Genomic DNA, 20636 nt, shown 5'->3' on the forward strand with positions numbered 1-20636 from the left:
AAAGGGAAATACGAATCAAATCGGACTGCATATGATGGTTCGATTTTTTAGATGTCAGATTTTAATTGATTATGTCACATCCCGGCCTGGGTCCCCACCACATCCCGGGCTCAACTTCGCCGTAGCATGATATTGTTCCCTTTGGACCCCAACCACGCTTTCACGGTTTTGTTTCTGGGAATTCACACGAGAACTTCTCAATGGGTCACCCATTATGGGATTGCTCTCACGCGAACTCGCTTAACTTCGGAGTTTCGATGGAACCTGAAGCTAGTGAACTCCCAAAAGACCTCGTGCTAGGTAGAGACGGGAATATGTATATAAGGCTTACATGATCCACACCCATGGGCGATGTGAGATGTTATAATCCACCCCCCTTAGGGGCCCGACTTCCTCGTCGGCACACTTCCAGCCAGAGATTGGCTTTGATACGAAATTGTCACATCCCGGGCTCAACTTCGCCGTAGCACGATATTGTCCGCTTTGGCCCCCGACCACGCCCTCATGATTTTGTTTCTGGAAACTCACACGAGAATTTCCTAGGTATCACTTGATTTCGTTGAGTATTGAAGAAGTTATGAACGTTTAAAGTTTATCCAGTTTCTTGCGAGTTTTCCAGTTTTCCCTCGGACCAGTCAACTTTGAGGCTATTTTCCGGCCATATCCGGCAACCATTGGGCTTCTAAATAGGTATAATATTATTCTATACTTTCCTATCTTCATTTTGATATATTATGGGTCGAATTTGGTTAAGAAACGATTGAGTTACGAAGCTTTGAAAATTGCCCAAACTTCCGGCCAAGAGCTCTGGGACACTTAACGGAGTTTTTAACGGAATGACCAAAATGATGGATGGTGGACAATCTCAGGGATCACTTTGATTGATTTGAAATGTTAGGGACCAAAGTGATGATTATGTAAATCTCAGGGACCATTTTGGCTATTTACCCTCTTTTTTTTTTGGAAAACTCATAGATTTTGGTTTCATCACAAACATATTTGCAAAAAGTTTTGGTTTTGATTTCGGTTTCACTTTCACTCAAAACTTCTTTGAATTGAACCGTGTCCACCACTAATCAAAATTAGTGATTCTTGCTGTAATCAAATTCAATTAAACTGTTTTACTGTAATTGGTTTGGTGACGATTTTTAAAAGTAAAATTAATCCAACACGAAATCCGAACGATATCCATCCGTACCTAATTTAACAAAAATATAAATTAATGAATAATACTTGAAAAATGCCATGTTTCTCAATCCCATTACACAAAAGCCACAGAACACAACAGAATCCCCCATTTTTTAAAAACTTTAACGACTCACTCAGCAGAAAGATAAACATCCGAATTTTAGCCCCCGGCAAAAAAGGAGAAGAGAAATCCAAACCTCTCTGACTCCCCACAGTCCAATCCCACCGCGCCGTGTGTCACGCATCACATCTCTCTCAACTGATACATCGTACACTCACACAGACATCACAGAATGCAACAATTGCTGAAGTGGTTCTGATCAATTTCTTTGATTCTCACCCTCCTTCCACAGTCTATATATACACCTATATATACACTTTCATCTTTTCCTTTTCCTTCTCTTCAAAGCAACGAAGCCAGTAAATCTTTTTTCCCGCTTTTCTCAGCCGTAATTCCCCTAGAATCTATCTTTTCTCTCAACTGGGATTTTATTGCTTTTCAATCCTTCATCTTTCAGTCTTTTTCTGGTTAAATTTCAGAAGTTTTCAACTTTTTACGATGTGGGTTGCTTTCAGATTGCTATAAAGCCCTCACCTTTGAGCTTAATTTCGTTCAAATCCCAAAATTTCATCTGGGGTTTCCCCTTTCTCTCTGGGATTATACCCAACGAACCAAATCAGATTTTTGTCAGGGTTTTCCAAGGTTCTCCCCGATTCCCAAAAAGTGGATTCGTTCCAAGATTCTTTGGTTTATGTTATCAAGGAAAAAGGAGATTCTTGATTCCCAGTAAAAATTCTGAATTGAATGCCTTTTTAAGCTTTACTTCAATGGCCTCCGACTGAATAAGTGAAGCAGTTCCTGCATATTTTTACGACTTGTAAAAGCATGGAGACCTTGTATTTCTTCCAGGAGAGCCAGGGCTCGGAGTGGACTAAGGAGGAGAACAAGATGTTTGAGAGTGCTCTAGCTATGTTCGATGAGAAAAGCCCGGACAGGTTTCTGAGGGTGGCGGAGATGATTCCGGGGAAGACGGTGATCGACGTGATCAAGCAGTACCAGGAGCTGGAGGAAGATGTTTGTGAAATAGAATCCGGGAGGTTTCCCATTCCTCCGGGGTACCCTCAGGCTTACTTCAGATTGGAGTTGGGGGATGATCGGGATTTCGATGCTAATCGAAAGAGGCCGCTGGCGGCGGCGAGGGGTTCTGAACAGGAAAGGAGAAAGGGAATTCCATGGACACAAGAAGAACACAGGTTTATCTCCATCCATTTTTTTTTTACAATTGCCTTTAATTTTTGTGCTAGTTCTAAATTCAAGTAAATGGAGAATTCTTACATGCAACGTAGCATTAACGTGCAAGACCTATTTGAAATGATTATTTCATTTTCTATGAAAATAGAGGAAAATATGTGGATTAAACTTTCGTTTTCTTTATTTTTCGAAGTAGTTTTTATGACAAAACGATATTCTAAGCTTACTCTAATAAACCGGAAGAGGATCTCCAAGGGGTGCAATGGACGGTTAATATACTATCTAAGCCAACTGACCTAAAGCATGGTGTAGTCTGCAACTAGTTTGTTATGAACCACTCTAGCTTCATGTTCTAGATATAGTTCAAAAGCAGTCATCTATTTAAATCTTCAAATCCAACTTGATTTTGATGTAGCGGAGTGATTTCCGCACTGCTAGTTTTACCTTCTACTTTCCTCGGCCTTAATTATGACTCTTGATTCTCCTCGAAGTATGGTGGTGAATAAATATGTTAGTCAAATCGCAATTGTCTAGAATACAGTTTGATTTCTCTGTGTTTTCTTGGTATATTTTTTGGCACAAATTGCTGGTATGAATCGTAGGCGATTTCTGATGGGACTTCTAAAGTACGGGAAAGGGGACTGGAGAAACATCTCCCGGAATTACGTGGTCACTAAAACTCCCACACAAGTAGCAAGCCATGCTCAGAAATACTTCATGAGGCAGCATTCAGGAGGGAAAGATAAAAGGAGGCCAAGCATCCATGACATAACTACTGTCAACCTCACAAGCGATGCTCAGTCAGAAACTAACAGGCCTCCTTCAGACCAGTTTCTGCCGGAGCAGAAGTCCACTGAATCGCTGAACGAGCTACTTGACTGGAATGCGGCTGATGATGAAGGAGCTGCCATGGGTTTCGAGTCTACCCATGGCAATCTCTTTGATCCATCTCCGTATGACGTAGATGCAGATGGAATCAAGATGCAGCTGCAGAAACTATATAGTCGCGCTCATTATGCTGCTCATGCCACTCCTCAAAATTCGCTGTATCTAATGCGGTCCGCAAGACATCAGATTCATGGATAAAAACAGGCCTGTTTGTTGTCTTCATGGATTGAAAATCCAAGTAAATGATTTTCTTCAGAATTTCTGTGTTCGTCTTTTTATCGTGTTCGTGTTGGATTGATTAGTTAATAAGGTTTTCAATTTCGTACGTAGTTCTTGAACATTGCAGGATGGTAAAACTCGAGTAGGCCACAAAGTGTAATGTCTGAAATGTGAATGGGATTGAATGGTAAATTGCTCTTTCCCTTCAGGAATTTACATACCGGCCCCGGATGTTTTTGAACATTTGAGTTGTAAAATAGACATGTATACATCCCGTAACTATCCAGCAAGATTTATGCCGTACCGTAGAAATCCCGTATATAATATATGCATATGTATGCATGTATGTATGATATATTATAGGCATATTTCAGGCATGCGCATGATCTTACCTTTTATATATTTTCTTTGCTTTATAATCCTTCTTTGGTCTTCATGTGGATACAGATTGAATATTTGCATGATTTGAGAGACAGAATCCGGAACTTTACATCTCCAAATCAATCATATAGACAAAGAATAAAGTTACAAATATCTACTCGTAAGAATTTACCTTTTTTATTTTTCCTATTGTTTCATAATGCGCGGTGGCATTACACTTGAAAACTTCAATAAAACTGTGTAATTAAGGTATATATCAAATTAAGTGCTATCAGCGAAGATTTGGCTTTCAAAAAACTTGAAGAATCTCATATTCTCGTGACAAATGCCTTACAAAATGACATGGTAGGACAACTTGACCGAATTTCCTCCTGGATTTGCACTTGGGATGGCTGAGGTTGATCTCAGATAAATCTTTGGCTGCATCACACGTGGAATGATCTTGCAACCACTAGGGAAAAGCAGACATGTCATTGGCCGATGTGGCTGCTGACTCACTCTGCACTCTTTTGAAAATTCCACAGTATCTAACGTATTGCTTTACCTTTTCTTCCCATAAAAAAATTTACTTTCCGCCAATTGTTTTGCTTTATACAAAAACGACTTACCCTCCACCGGACCACCACTAAGATGCTGAGTTTGCATTCCACTCGATAAGCATCCATCTGCGTCAATCCATCGTAGGATGCAGGATCTTCCACGTAAGAAATGCCAATATGCAATTTTGACATTCGGCAACTTGGCCCCTTGCTTTGATATGTTTTTGCTGTTGGAGCCAATGCCATTGTTGATGGTGGCTACACTTTTTGCGTCATCATTGCGCCATTTGTTTAGGTCTAGCCAAGCATTATGCTTTGCTCTTTGTCGAGTGTAATGATTCGTTTAATAATTATTTCGTTTGATTTCAAAACTCTTAACATTTTACTTCGTTGTGTTATAATAATTTGTTAGTTTGTAAGTGGTTGGCCATGTTGTACTTGTGTATCAATGTGGATTCACTGCTAAATTTGATTAATTCTAACATCAATATAAGGTGGGAGAAGCTCACTCAAGTGCGTGTCGAGTTTTATTTCATATGATTTTGGTACTATTCATAACGAACTCTAATATGCAATCCTCTATTATTTTTTACTAAAGCTCTACTATATTCATGTGTAAAGCATGCGCGGGATGAACAAAGTGTTTAATGTGCAACCAATGATCCAACGGCTAATAGTCCAATGACTACTGTCAAAGTCCCACATCAGTGGGGTGAAAAGAAATCAAGGGGTTTAAATAGTTTTACCCCACTCTAACTAATACCGATGCCTTTTGTGGTAAAATCTCACACTTGACGGATTGGGCATGTGGTAATGTTGGGAACAATATCGGTGTCGTTAGAGTGGGACAGGCCCGGTGATCAAAAATTCCAACATGGTATCAGAGCCCACGGTTGCGGGCTCGTGCAAGCCAATGAGCTTGTGTGCAAGCCAATGAGCTTGTCACCAACGAGAAGGAAATAAGTTTGAGCTCTTAATATAGAGACGACCGCTGAGTTCCAATTGAAAACAAATGGGCCCAACGTGAGTTGACCTCTGAGTTTCAATTACCGATGTGGATCTCCACATGTGAACCACTAAATGAGGTTACACGTGAGGGGGAGTGTTAAAGTCCCACATTGGAGGGGTGAAAAGAAACCAAGGGGTTTAAATAGTATTACCCTACTCTAACTAATACTGAGGCTTTTTGTGGTAAAATCTCACACCTGATAGATTGGGCAAGTGGTAAAGTTGGGAACATTATCAATGTCATTAGAGTGGGGCGGACCCGGTGATCCAAAAATTCCAACAACTACGAATATCATTGTACAATATACACTACTGAAAAATCTCCTAGTTTCAAAAGTAGAATTAAGTTCTTTTGTAACTATTACTTATATCTAGCCAAACAATAAGTAAGCCTCTACTATTTTGGCTACTTAGATAAATCTAATGAATATGGATTTGAGTCCATTAGAAATGTTCTTTTGATCATCTTCATTAGAATTTGAGTCCACTAGAAATGTTCTTTTGATCATCGAGTGATTAAAAAATTCATGATCATTCAATCTTAGTGTCACATTTCGGTCCGGGCCCCCACCACATTCCGGGCTCGACTCCATCGTAGCACGATATTGTCCGCTTTGGGCCCCGACCACACCCTCACGGTTTTGTTTCTGGGAACTCACACGAGAACTTCCTAGTGGGTCATCCATCCTAGGATTGCTCTTGCTGCGATCTCACTTAACTTCGGAGTTCCTACGGAACCCGAAGCCAGTGAGCTCCCAAAAGGCCTCGTGTTAGATAGAGATGAGAATATACATATAAGGTTTAGAGAATCCACTCCCTTAGACGATGTGGGATGTTACAATCCATCCCCCTTAAGGGCCCGACGTCCTCGTCGGCACACTTCCGGCTAAGGATTGGCTTTGATACCAAATTGTCACATCTTGACCCTGGCCCCCACCACATCCCGGGCTCGACTCCACCGTAGCACGATATTGTCCTCTTTGGGCCCCGACCACATCCTCATGGTTTTGTTTTTGGGAACTCACAGGAGAACTTCTCAGTGAGTCACCCATTATGTGATTGATCTCGCGCGAACTCGCTTAACTTCGAAGTTTCAATGGAACCCGAAGCCAGTGAGTTCCCAAAATGCCTCGTGCTAGGTAGAGATGAGAATATACATATAAGGCTTAGATGATCCACTCCCCTGGACGATGTGGGATGCTACACTTAGACTTGATAACAAGGGTGAAGAATAAACAAACATGTTTTTAATGTCTAATTTCTAACAATTAATATCAAATTAAAATATGATTGATCATGAATCTTTAGTCACTAGTGTCAAAGAGAACGAGACTCTTAATTTCAAAAATGACATCATGGTTTTTTTATTCTAACCGTTAATTATGAGCTCATTTGGAAGTTTTTTTAAAATGATTGAAAACACTTTCGGTAAAATCGATTTTGGGTTCCAAAAGCACATTAAGTGGTTTTTGGAAGAAGCACCAGATATATACTTCTTGCAGGAAGCACTTAAAGTGTTTTTTTAGGATCCCACTTGAAATTTTACAAGACATTGATTTCAAAAACATTTTCACTAAGAGTAAACTGTCGGTTTACCCCCTGAACTTTCACCTCACTTCCGATTTCCCCCCTGAACTTTTCCATTGGAAAATTAAGGACTCAAACTAATTTTTTTAGCCAATTTGCCCCCTACCGTTAGTTTTTCATATATTCCATCCATATTTCCGTTAAGTGAGACCATGTGCACAACATGTGAGGGTAGTTAAGTTATTTCACTCTTAAAAATGATTAAAAAACTGAAAATAATAAAAAAAGCAAAACTTTCCCTCTATTTTTTCCCGCTAATTCCTATCCTCGATTTTATTTTTCCCTCTCATTCCTATGCATGAGAAATGACATATGGTGTTATTGTCTACCATTTTTATTTTCTCTAACAAATTAATAATTTGACAAATGCTAATGGTGCTATTGTCTCCAAAGCAGTGCATTAATATAAGAAACCCTAGTCTTTTTTATGGACATGTTTCTTATATTAATGCACTGCTTTGGAGACAATAACACCATGAGCATTTGTCAAATTATTAATTTGTTAGAGATAATAAAAATGGTAGTACATGCTTCAAAAAAAAAAGATTAACTTAGCTACTTATGAAGACAATAACACCATATGTTATTTCTCATGCATAGGAATGAGAGGGAAAATTAAAATTGAGGATAGGAATTAGCGGGAAAAAATAGAGGGAAAATTATTATTATTATTATTATTATTTATTTTCAGTTTTTAATCATTTTTAAATTGAAATGACTTAACTATCCTCACATGTTATGCACATGGTCTCACTTAACGGAAATATGGATGAAATATATGAAAAACTAACGGTAGGGGGCAAATTGGCTAAAAAAATTAGTTTGAGTCCTTAATTTTCCAATAGAAAAGTTCAGGGGGGAAATCGAAAGTGAGGTGAAAGTTCGGGGTAAACCGACAGTTTACCCTTTCACTAATGGTGCTTTCAGTCATTTTAAAAACACTTACAAATGAGCTTTATGTTGTGTAATATGGTATGACTATGTTTGTTTTATTAGAGTTGTTTTTCTCTACCGACTAAATGTATGGACTAAGATCGTGTGAAACCAACTTAGTGCGCGTTATTGTCACTTTTGCACATACCAATTTTGTAGACACCACACACTCAGCGTTAAAAAGTTCCAAAGCAACATGAGCAATTTGATTATCCTTTTTAACCTTTAATTTTCTAGGTATAGTCCATCTTTCAGCAACTAGCATGAGAAAGCATCTGGGCCCTTTATTCCAATTTTGATCAAACCTTTGAGAAAGTTGAACCGTACACCTTTGGCTTTTTTTTTTTTTTTTTCAATTAATTTCTGGTGTAGTAGCTACACTAGGTTCCAATTTTGATGATGTCTTCATCGACCTCGCATGGGATTTAGATTAATCTGTCAGGAAAGATTGTCAATCATACATATCAATTTAGGTAGGACTTAGATGAATCGGATACATCGTTACAGTAATATCTCAATCCAATCTATTTCATATGGCATAGTGTCAGTGGATAGAGAAGAAATTGTGGCAGTGCACCTGATCATTTAAGTTGCTCACCAAATCAGCAGACAAATTCATGTAAGATTTTACTCACTATATGAGACTCGTCCTTGTCAGACAGTGTTGCCAAATATCTTTTCTTAAATTAGAGGACAGAATAGGTGACCATGTTATACTTGCATACATGAATGTATGGTATACAATTAAATACAATAACTTATTAATTTATCAATGTATTAATAAATTATTAATTTATCAAGATATTCTTTAGTTTCTTAAATATTGTATATTATAGTTGGTTTTTCGTTTTACAAACTAATTAAAATGCTATGTATTGTTTAACTAAATCTCACAAATTATAAACCCTAAACCAAACACGAGAAGAGAAATCCAAACAAATGGAGAAGGTTCTTACAAATTATTCTCTAACTCTCAAATTCACAAATTAAAGCTTACCAAATTGCCACACGGATGTGCCACACAAAATAAACTAACCCTAAGGTCATATTTTATAAAGTATAGGATTTAGGTTTACACAAGAATCCTAAAAGGAAATAAAATCGAAAACCTAGTGGGCAAGAAAATCAAATCCTTATCTTATAAGGATAAAGAATCCAACAAAAAAATGAAAATCCCAACCCAAATGGGACACAACTGGCCTAAATAGGGTTCTAAAACAAAATATGTAACAAACCAGATTTTTGCATCACTCTAATTTGAGCTGCAAATCACAACAATCATTGCGAAATTTAATAGTTGAATGTGTGCTAAAAAAGTTTATAGAATTTAACGGTGAATCTTAGCCACTTAAAAGACATAAATCACGGTCCCTCTTCATTGCCAAAGGCAAATTTGAACCACATTATTACTAGTCTATTGTTAGGCTTAACCTACTCCTCTGTCCCCTTAGTGTAAATAATATCGTTTGTTTAAAAAAATAGAAAAAACATAAACCACGCATTGATGTATAATAGAACTCCAGAGTCTAATACCCTAACAATAACTTGTACTTAAGGGGCCAAAACTTTGTCCCTTCACAACCGACCATTCATGGACGTAACTAATTGTAAAGAATCATTTTTCTCGACATAGATGATCACGTGATAAAGAACATAAACACATATCGTTGTACAAGAGAATTTCCTCGACTACAAGTTGAGTTACATATAATTCTTGCAGCATTGTAGTTTATTACCATGGACGAGGCCCCAACCTCACTACCTAGCCATTAAAAGAGATTTTGCTACTTCTTCCTCGCCTGGTTTTTTGCTCCAAGTCCAACACTGAAGAAAGATGAGAACTGGAACACAAATACATGTATTCTACACACAGTGTAGTAGGTTGCTTGTTCCCTGTTGGCTTAATCTTTTGGTGTCAAATGATCGATAAGTTGTGGCTACATTAGAGCATCTCCAATGGTGCTCTATATCAATCGTATAGTGCTCATATATGAGATCCAAGGCCTTCCGATGAATCTGAAAACAAGATTTTGCAATCAACGGTGGAGATTGATTGTGGGTTTGGGTGCCTTTTTACAGATGGAGATCAACGGTTTGTAAACCTCAAATTTAAGGTTTTTACTATACCAACTTTTTCATTGAAGGCAATATTTCGTCAAGTTCACAAATATTTCTTTTAAATCCACAAATGAGTCCTCAAATGTGATGATGGGAGGAAAGGGATCATTTCCGAATCTCTTCCAACTAATCCTCATGATCCACAAATTCAGGTCCTTGAAATTTGATCCAACGGTTAAAGTTAGTATAATATTTAATGAGATTCCCTGTTTATAGCCGTTAGATAAAATTTCAAGGGATTTGTGGGTCATGAGGCTTAGGGGTGGAAGGGATCCGGATCCTTTCCATGATGGGAGTCCTTAAATATGAGAGATTTTTCAGTGTGACGGGCACACGAGATGGTATATCACGTGTCATTATACAAATAATGAGATATGTGTATTAAAAAGTTAATAACTTAAAAAATAAAATTACATAAAAATATATGATGTACCACTCATGTTCCCATCACAATAAAATATTTCTCCTTAAATAAGGACTCCCATTAGAGACGCTCTTAGAACCAGCGGTGCATAAACCATGTTCATCATCCAATCTGCGATTGTAACAATCAGCAGCTTCACATTGTATTAGAACTCAAGTTGGGAAACAAACTCGACGAAGTCGGAGGTTATGACAAGAACAAGTAAGGTAGAATCTACTCAAAAGGAATCAAACCATGACAGATTCACAAATTCTGGCAAGCAAAATCACTCTTCAATTTTATTCAAAAACTTGCAACATCGCCACATTGTGCTCCAGAAAGTACAATAGTTTCCCAGCAAGATTGTCCTCAGCAAACAAATAACAGCCGCCGCCGGCTTGAAATTGAAGCAAACTGTCCAGAAAGGAGGACCGAAACAGTTCCGGATCAAAGAGTGCAAGTTCTTTCAGATTACACAGGGTAACTCAAACTTATTGCAGAACTAAGAGTCTAGAAATAAAATTGAAAATATGAAATCAAAACCCTCTAAAGAAAAGTAAAAAAGTTGCAAGAACTTATAAACAAGGCATGGGAGGAAAATGACTGCTTGTGGAATAAAAAAAGAGAGGATGTATTTACAGCTCTAGGAGGTGAGTAAGGATGCCGGATCAACGGGAATAACACTGTCTGGAAAATCTGTTCTCGGTCCAGCGAGTGAGTAGTATGCAAGTATATGGGCTGGATGCTCGACTCCCTGCTGATCAGGAACGTCAACTCGTCTCGGAGGAATCAACTCGATATTCCAAAATGGGCGAGCCATTGCCAAAAGGTCGAGACCAGTAGCAGATCCTCTGTACCCCTGCACCCACAAGTACCTAAGGGAAGTCAGTTGCATTACTGCATCAGCGAGTGCACGCTCGCTGAAGCAGCAACCCCTCATTTCCAATTTTTGCAGACTAGGGCAACCCTTTGAGAAAGCCAAAAGCCCTGCATCAGATTCCCCAACATAACCCAGAAGCATCCATCTCACATTCTGACTGTACTGGCCGATATAACTCAGTCCCAGATCAGTCAAGCCCCCACGACGGAGATACAGAGCAAACCTTCGAAGCTTCTGGCATCCCCTCAAAAGAGCTCGAACCCCATTGTCAAGTGGCAAATCTGTTATTGTCACTTCTCGGTCCAGCAAGACAAGGCGAAAATCACAGAGATTTTTAGAGTAAGTCCCAATGTATTCCAGACATGCATTGGTGATGTCCGATACATAAACAGCCACGTATTCGATCTCTAGGCAGCCCTGTGCCAGGGCCATCAGACCCCGTTGTGAAACAACACCTTCTTCGTGCTCCATGTCTGGTTCATCTGCGCCCCGCTCAATTCGGAGCCTCCTTAGTCTCTTGCAACTCCGAGCAAGAACTTCTAGTCCTCTATCTCCAATAACGTTCCTTGTCTGCCCAAAATACAAACAAATTAAAGTTTTTAAGTAAGTTTCAATACGAATCCTACTCCAAAGCAAAATCATTCAAAACACTCCTGATGATGAATGAAATTTCAAATGAATCTTTTTGGTATGTTAAAACTTAAAACCTATATATAACTAAGCACAATAAACAGAGCATTATTTGTGACCCATGTGAAATATTTGATTTAGTCACAAACAATATAGCGAGTTCTTGAACTAGTATTCCAATCAATTATTGTAATTCGACACACTCAACATGCGCATTTGCATGGTACACGAAAGGGCAACAAATTAAAAAGCAGAAAAAATGGTTTTGTAATCCTACCTCAAGAATTTCCAGGTTGGGGCACCTTTGAATTAATGTGCAGTGGTCCTCAGTGTCCAGCAATGCATAAAGGAGATCGAGCTTTTTGAGAAGGGTTGCAAATGGGAATACTATTGGCATTTCTTTCTTTCCCATGTACGTTAGACCCAGACGGCAAAGTTTTTGGGGCAAAGTTACAACAGAGTACCTCTCTGATTGCTCGTTGAAGAAACCCCCACAAAACTCTTCCAAGACAGCTGCATTACGGAAGAAGCCCACTAGATCCAAGATTTCGCAATCACTAGTCTTCACAGAGGATAAGGAGCGACAGTTTTTGGCTATGTGTTCAAGGTCTTCGATTTTGACTTTGATAAGATCCGTCATATAAAAATTCAGAGTCTCCAGGACAGTGTTGTTCTCAGCAAGCTCGTGTAGCCAATTGCCGTCTTTCTCCTTTATGGAGCTCTCTTCCAAAAACAAGGTCCTCAAATTCCTACAAAAGCACATAGTGAAAAACATCATCAATTAACGTCTCTCCAGAACAATTACAGAAAAAAATTACTTAGTTGAGAGTGATTGCAAAGCTGCATCAACAAGTATACAAGAACAAGGGTTCGTGGATGTGTGCATGCGCATGCATGCGATGTTTACAACACGAATGCCCCCCAAGCGAGTTACGAAATGCAGCATGTGAATTTCTCTTCCTTGTCCATAAACATGATGGTAAGATTTCGGTACTACGCTCCCAAGGTTTCAGTTAAGTTGGGGGTCAATCTTAAACGAGAAGCGACTTATTTGGCACCTGCAGAAGCATTTCTTATGCAACTTCAAAAATTTTGGGGATCACAGAAGTGCTAGAAACTGCCCGAAACAAGGCTTTCGCGAACAAATAACAAACGAAACAACATGCTGAATTGTGTGAGAGATAATGAAAGAATGAAAGATCCATAAGCAATCCCTGCAACTAAAATTTTTACAAGAGTAATGAAACTATGCAGCATGAATGAATATAACTTTGTGCTTCAATTTTTACCAAAACAATGAATGCATCAAACGTTTCTGATTGAACCCACAACAAAATTCACCGCAAGTAAAACAATTTCACATAAAGTTGTGAACTTTACTACCTGCAGGAGTGGCCGATGTGGAAAAGCCCATCGGTGGAAAACCCTGAGCACTTGTCGAGCTTAAGCACCTGGAGCACGCGCCCGCGCGTTTCAGCCAGCAGCTCCAGGTCCGAATCCCTAACAATCATCCGCCGAAAGTGCAGACACGTCAAGCGGTGGAAGGAGTCGGCGATCTCCCTCACCCACGGCGTCACATACCCTCCCCAGTCCTCCGGAATCAGATTGAACATCGCCGCCCTCGGCTTCCCCTTCAGCTTCAGCGACTCCAGGTGCTGAAACCGCTGCCGCAGCCGATCGGGGGTAGTGGTGTAGCAGAGCGCGATGGTCACGTGCTTCCGCGTGAGCGCGTCGAGCTCGTACCACCGCTTGCACACCAACGACACGGCGTCGCGGTCCTTCGGGTCGTGCAGATACGGCATCACGACGTCCATAACGACGTCGGTAATCCTACGCCGGACGTTTCGGTCTTCCATCGCTAATAAGAAACGTCGCCGGACGAAAATACTCTCACTGAAAAAAAACTTACTGCTATTTATAACAAAAAGTTTCAGAGTCAAAAGTGGGAAAAGATTTGAATTCTTTAATTCAAGTTCAAGATCGGGTTTTCGGAGCTCCAAATCCCCAACTCCAAATATTTCCAAAAATAGAAACTGGATTCCCAAAACCAGACCCCTAAACCGTTATATATCCAAATCCACTTCCAAAATAAGAATCAAAACGACAACGCACCGCCGCCGCTTACAAAATCACAATCTCAGACAAACGCCGCAACGTGTCAAGAAACGAGCAGGGACAAACGGAAAGAGAGAGGAGCGAGAAGAAGCACGATCTACGAGAAGCTCGCGCGGAAAACGAGCGAACCGGATCGAAGACAGCGGAGCAGGGCGACCAACGGAGGAGCGCGGGAGCATGGAGTCGGCGTGAACGCGAAGCGCATGATCTGAGAAGACGGATCTGACACGGCGGAAGCCGGCGGCGATTGAATCGGACTTTGAGTAATTAGGGGTCCTTACTAATAATTATGCGCCTCATAAAAACAAAAGGGAAGGGAATGTAGAGCAAAGCGGGTAGGGGGCGGAAAAGATAAAGGGAAGGCGACAAAACAAAGGCAGAAAACAGTCAAACGTCGTCGTTATGCGTTTGGAGGGATGTACGGGAAGTTGGAAACGTGGCGATTTGGGGTTGGTCGATGTCAGGTGGAGCAATTGCAGTGTCACTGCAGCAGATGCTGTCTAGGAGTGGTTTAACTGTGATGTGAGTGGAAGGATAAAAATTAGCATAGTTTGGTTTTATTATTTGATTTTTTTTCCAATGTCAATCTTTCTTAAATTGGTTAATCGCGATTTTAGTCATGCAAGTGATATTTAATGTCAATGAATGAAATTAAAGTCGTTGTGTGATAAGTTCATTTCTCTATTTGCAAATAACGTAATGTGAACTTTCATAATCGAAGTTGTTAAATTCCTCAATTCATGGAACTTAGACAATTTTATTCATGTAGATAAATTGGTTTTGTCTTTTGAAATATGCATCAGCTTTAACCAAGATTTTTGCTTTCTTTGTTTTCCATTTCTTAAGGCTGGTTCTTGCTTTTATTATTTTATCAATTTATATGTGACAAGGACGTTCATAACTTGGAAAGTGATCATTTCCGGATTCCTTCCTCCTAATCCACCAAGTTCGGAGATCCGGACCTTTAAAAGTTACAACAACTTTAGCCGTCAAATCAAATTTTAATGGTCTAGATCTCTGGACTTGGTGGATTAGGAAGAAGGGATCCAGAAAGGATCCCTTTCCTCATAACTTACCTAGTTACAAGATCAAATGAACCCATGAAAAAGAAAAGAAAGAAAATTCAATAATCTAGAAAGGAAAGCGGGCAATCTTTTAAAGATATAACCTGTCCTAAAGAAACACTTTTCTGTCTTTGTTCTTGGCATAATTTGACTTAGGGTAACCAAAGGTAACAGAAAAAAAAAACCTTTGATACGGTTGTCTGTCTAGAGCAGGTCTCATTATGGGTGATATTATAATTGGAACGAGGAGACGAAATTATAAGAGTCTCGCTTATGCATGACATGATTCAATGTATCTACAAAAGCTAATCCATTTCATCTCTATCGCACATCGAACAAAGCTCAAATCTCACCCATTTGAACAGCCAAATTTTTTACTCTTTGGACTCTGAACAGTCAAAATAACAATAACAACATTTTTTTTTTACTAAGTGAGGTTAGCATAAGGATTCAACGTAAAATAGAAGTGTCAACTATTAACTATTTGACCCCCTTTTCTCTTCTCCTTTATTCGGACTTGAGATCTGCAATATAAGATAAATTTACATCGACAGAGTTTGACTCTGAACTCTCAGATTGGAAAAAATCTCAATTGAGATTTTTGTGCTACGCAGCATTACTCTTGTATTTGTGGGACCTCAGGGAGGAGCTGACTCGTGACACAATGTTTGCCGCAGTAACCTGATCTTGTTGGACAGCTGTGCCGCAAAGGATGGTTTTATTGTGTGACGGGGCACATCTCTTTTATTTGCGCGCCAGCGACGCATGATAGCTGATGGCTGCGGCTGCGGCTGCTGCCTCAAACCCTCATCTGGTCCGTAGAACTTGTAGCTCGCTCTTTACCGTTGATCGTCGTGAAATCTTGTTGCATGCTGAGTGGGTGGTTTGTTGTAGCTAGCTCTCTCAATCTTTCCCCCCCATCATTTTCCTATCTACAATTGTGTTTTATCATTTTATGATGTTATGACACGATATGTTTATCTATTTAGAACGAGAGAATTTGATGCGTGTATGAGTAGGAATGTGTGGTCATTGTTTTATCATTTTATAATGTTATGACATGTATACCTATTTAGAACGAGAAAATTTGATACGTGTACGAGTATGAATATGTGGTCTGGTCACTGGTACGAGCATGGGAGAATCCATGGCAGTATGCTCGAAGCAAATTATGGGAAATTTTAATCTTTAAACTAAAAGGCCTTCTATCTTGGTTTTCAGAATAATAATTTCATTTTTCTTCTCAAATTTAGCGGATGTCATTATTTTCTAGGGGTGTGATATCCACACACCCCTTTTTACTTCTCACACACCTTTCTAAGTTTCGATCGTTGGATCAGATGAATTGAAGAAGATCAACGAACATAAATTAATAAATGGTATGTGAGAAGTAAAAAGAGGTGCGTGGATAGCACACCCCTATTTTCTAATCACCTTTTCATTGTTTGAATGAAATCCATAATTTTGATATAAAAAACAAGTACACATATCGTTAATTTTGATTGTTTATATGTTATATATATGGAGTGGATTCGTCACACCATTTCTTTACATAATTTTTTACACACGTTTTTGTGAGCCTTACTTTGTAATGTATTATAACGATCTAAACCGTCTACCTTTTAAAATACTATTCATAAATCATCCTTGCGAAAAATTAGGCAAATTCAAAATTAATAAGAGATTCATTCGTAGTAAAAAAATGGACAAATACAATTCCACAAAGAAACCCTAAGACAATTAATCCAATGGTGATATAATTCAGATTTGGGTGATTTTTGGTAAACATAATTTTTGAAGAAAACTTAAAAGTTAAACGGTTCAAATTATTGAAATACATTACAGAATTGTGATGCTATCTTCCAAGATTAGTTGAAATACATTACAGAATAAATCTCTTAAAAAATGTATGTAAAAAATAATGTATCCATCCCCTGTAATTATTTAGTTATATCAAAAGTCATAATCGATCCACTACAACCACCATATCATTTATAGCAATATGTGTAGAATACAATGCATGATATTCGACAAAATTGTTGTGCTATCTTCCAAGATTAGTTGGGATGATTTGAGGATGACACTCATGTCGGATAGCTAAAAAGGAAGATGTCCAATCAGTTTATATATAAATCACAGCCATGGTCTAAAATTTTTATAATATCTCGATATTTTCATCAAAATTTTCGTGTTTTTGGACTACCAATATTTTTTTGGACTACTGATATTTCCGATATCATCGATATTTTAGACCTTACTAAGTCACTCATGTATCTTACCATGCAATGTATAAAGTATAAAATATTGTACTAATTCATTATATATAAATGATTTTAGTGTGTTTAAACTTCTTTCATTAATTACTACATATTTTCTACACTCACAATGTTTGCCAGTTCGCTATATAATCAACTTAAATCAGTTATATCTATCATGCAATGCATTTCCTTCCAATTTTTTTGTAATAAACTAATAGATAATTGACTAAATAAATATCCTGCAAAGTTTCAATAAAAATTTCCAAGTTTTTCTTACAATTTCCGTGGTTTTTATTCAATTTTTATTGACATCGATAATATCCCGATATTTCCATCGAAATTTCCGTGTTTTTGGATTACCGATATTTCTGATATCATCGATATTTTATACCTTGATCACAGCAAAAACCTAGTAAACCTATTCTGTCACAGCCCGTCCCGAAAATTCTATAGCAGGAGCGTGAAATGACGGAATTACCCCTTAGTGGGGACTAAGGTACGTGTGTCACATTATTGGTTAAATATATACACCCCTAAGTTCTTGGAAAATAATTTAAGTTTGGATAAAAAAAATAGTTTTGTAAATTTGTGTGGTTAGGGTTTGACGTGGGATTTGTTTGATGACCACACACACCATCGGGACATTTTCCCTTTCCTTCCCCGTGTCTCTCTCTCTCCTCTCCATTCAGTCTCTCTCTCATTCTTGAACTGTACGGACCAACGCCAAAACCCCCTGAAACTTCATAGATCGAGGATTTTGAAGACACCATCGTGCTCGTGAGGACTCTACGAACTCAACCACACCCATTTCAGGTAAGAAATCTTTCGATTTCACGTCGAAACCATAAGCACCGATTTTGGCACTGTTCATGAACTTAGTGTTGGTTGATTTTTAGGACAATCCAAGCTTATAGTGAGCTTAGGGAGGTTCTAAGGAAGCTCGGGGACGTTCGTTTGGAAGTTTTGGACGTCGGGATCACCACGTTCAAAGTTGGCCGGTTTTTGTGAAATTTCTCCAGTGAGATTTCGTGATTTTTAGAGCCTTAAAGTAGTATAGCGTGAAACTACATGTTTAGGGCTTCATTTTGATATAAAATTCGAAGAAAACGGTTGATAAACGAAAGAGAACAAGCATTTTTTAAAACTCGCCGGAATCCGGCCACCGGAAAAACCAGTCCGGCGACTGGCTGAGGAAGAAGACACGCGTGCGGGCGTGTAGGTCTGTGCCACCCATGGCGCGTGGGGGCGCGTGACAAGCCCAAAATTAATTCTAAAAAATTCCTCGACGTCCGTGACGTCGAGTATGTCGATATGGTATATTCATATACCCAAATTGAGCATCGTATGAGAAGTTATTTCGAATTATTGGTTATGTGTTTAATTAACGTTTTTATAGTTGTTTCGCATATAGGTGACACCTATCCCGAGGACGAGCGCATCCAGGGACGTCATGGGGGTTACGACCCATCGACTTATCAGTGAGTGGGCAGTTTTGTTTTTGTATTACCTATATACTATTGTTTTTCCCAGAAAATGCAATTATATGAAAATATGTTTTAAAATGCCATGCATGCAATCGATGAGATATTTGAATTGATAATTGATGCATATATATGTGAATTGACGTTGTTGACGCACAGGTGAGTTTTTACATTATTCATACGATTTATTTTATGTGAATTGCATTGGAAGCTCATAACCTGCACCCTAGGTGTTAATGCTTATATTATTCACCACACCGCACGCTCGCCTTGGATCCAAGTAGGTGGATGTCGTACAGACCACTAGAGGTGGTTCCGACATGCCAGTCGTACAGACCATTAGAGGGGTTCCAACTGGTAGGTGACCTTAGATTATGTGCACAAATGATTGATGAGAAGCACTAGAGCGTATTATTTCACCATCTTAGTCGTACAGACTACTATAGGTAGTTCCGACTTATGTGCAGTGTAGTGCCGTACAGGTCACAGTTGGTGACTCCGGCTGGATGGGATATTGAGCTATAAAATCAGCCGTACAGGACCACTATAGGGTCTCCGGTTGATTTATTATTTCATCTGATTTATATCGATGCATTCATATTATATTTTGGCATGGCATGGCATATTCTTTCTGAGATGTTATGTTGATAGATGGTGAGCTGAGTTTTGATGATATATGTATATATATGTTTATATACTATTTTTCTGGGAAAGTATACAGGTTTTACGGTGAGGGGTTAGAAATGTTTTGGAAAATCTTTGGTTTTATTGACCCACTCATCTTTGTTTTGCGCCCCTCCAGGTTCTAGTTAGCAGTTGGTGGCTCACGAGGTCTTTTTTCGGCATTCTGACAGACGTTCTGCATGTAGGACTCACCTGCGGGTGTTGTACTTTTAATTATGATCCTACTTGACTGCACTTGATACCTACGCTCTGAATTCGTGTGTTTTACTTTATAATTCCCTCTTTTATGCTAGTAGGTTATTACTGCTAGTGGTTGGTTTAAATTCCTTCATATTTCTTTTATCTCTCGCTTCCGTGTCGCACTTTTGGCTACGTCACGCTCACGTGACGGCCAGCACACCTTGATTCTAGGATTGGGGTTTGTCAGTTTGGTATCAGAGCCTTGGTTGCAGTCCTGTATAATTGTTAATGCTCTAATGATCTTTTGATGTTTTCTGTCAGAATTATGCCGCCTCGTAGGGAACGTAGGGAATCCCGCCATACTCCTGAACCTAATTTCCCGGATATCACTCAGTTAGGGGAAGCAATGGCCCAGGCTCTTCAGAATGCAATTCGTCCTCCTTCCCCTCCTCAGATGACACCCCTGGAGACTATGTACAATTTGAAATTGGATCGTTTTATGGGTAATGAAGGTCATGAGGGGGTAGAGAAATGGCTAGACCATATTGAGAAGACGTTTCAGGTGATGCAAAGTCAGGGGAACTTTCCTGCTAATAGGTTGGTTGAGACCACTACTTGGTTTTTGGGCCGAGAGCCAGCAGCTTGGTGGGAAAATCAGACTAGGTTCATGTCACTTGAGACGGCTGCTGACTGGAAAGTATTCAAAGAGAACTTTATGAAGAGATTTGTTCCTCCAGAATACATCGATCGTAAAAAGCAAGAGTTTACTCGATTGAAACAGAGGAATATGTCAGCACATGAGTATTACAGAAAGTTTACTGATTTATC

The 20636-nt window shown here is 39.1% G+C and overlaps 2 protein-coding genes across 2 annotated transcripts; one reads left to right on the top strand and one right to left on the bottom strand.

Moving 5' to 3' along the window:
• Nucleotides 1-1325: 1325 nt before the first annotated feature.
• LOC126622042 (transcription factor DIVARICATA-like) lies at nt 1326-3850 on the top strand. The gene is made up of 2 exons (XM_050290692.1): nt 1326-2442; nt 3043-3850. Exons 1-2 carry the CDS (start codon nt 2075-2077, stop codon nt 3524-3526), a joined length of 852 nt encoding a protein of 283 aa, XP_050146649.1. The 5' UTR covers nt 1326-2074; the 3' UTR covers nt 3527-3850.
• A 6937-nt stretch (nt 3851-10787) lies between these two features.
• LOC126621961 (coronatine-insensitive protein 1-like) lies at nt 10788-14474 on the bottom strand. The gene is made up of 3 exons (XM_050290594.1): nt 13410-14474; nt 12304-12775; nt 10788-11966 (listed from the first exon to the last, which is right to left on the bottom strand). Exons 1-3 carry the CDS (start codon nt 13880-13882, stop codon nt 11160-11162), a joined length of 1752 nt encoding a protein of 583 aa, XP_050146551.1. The 5' UTR covers nt 13883-14474; the 3' UTR covers nt 10788-11159.
• Between the last annotated feature and the right edge of the window lie 6162 nt (nt 14475-20636).

This window comes from Malus sylvestris, chromosome 1 (assembly GCF_916048215.2).
Source record: "Malus sylvestris chromosome 1, drMalSylv7.2, whole genome shotgun sequence".
NCBI lineage: Eukaryota > Viridiplantae > Streptophyta > Magnoliopsida > Rosales > Rosaceae > Malus > Malus sylvestris.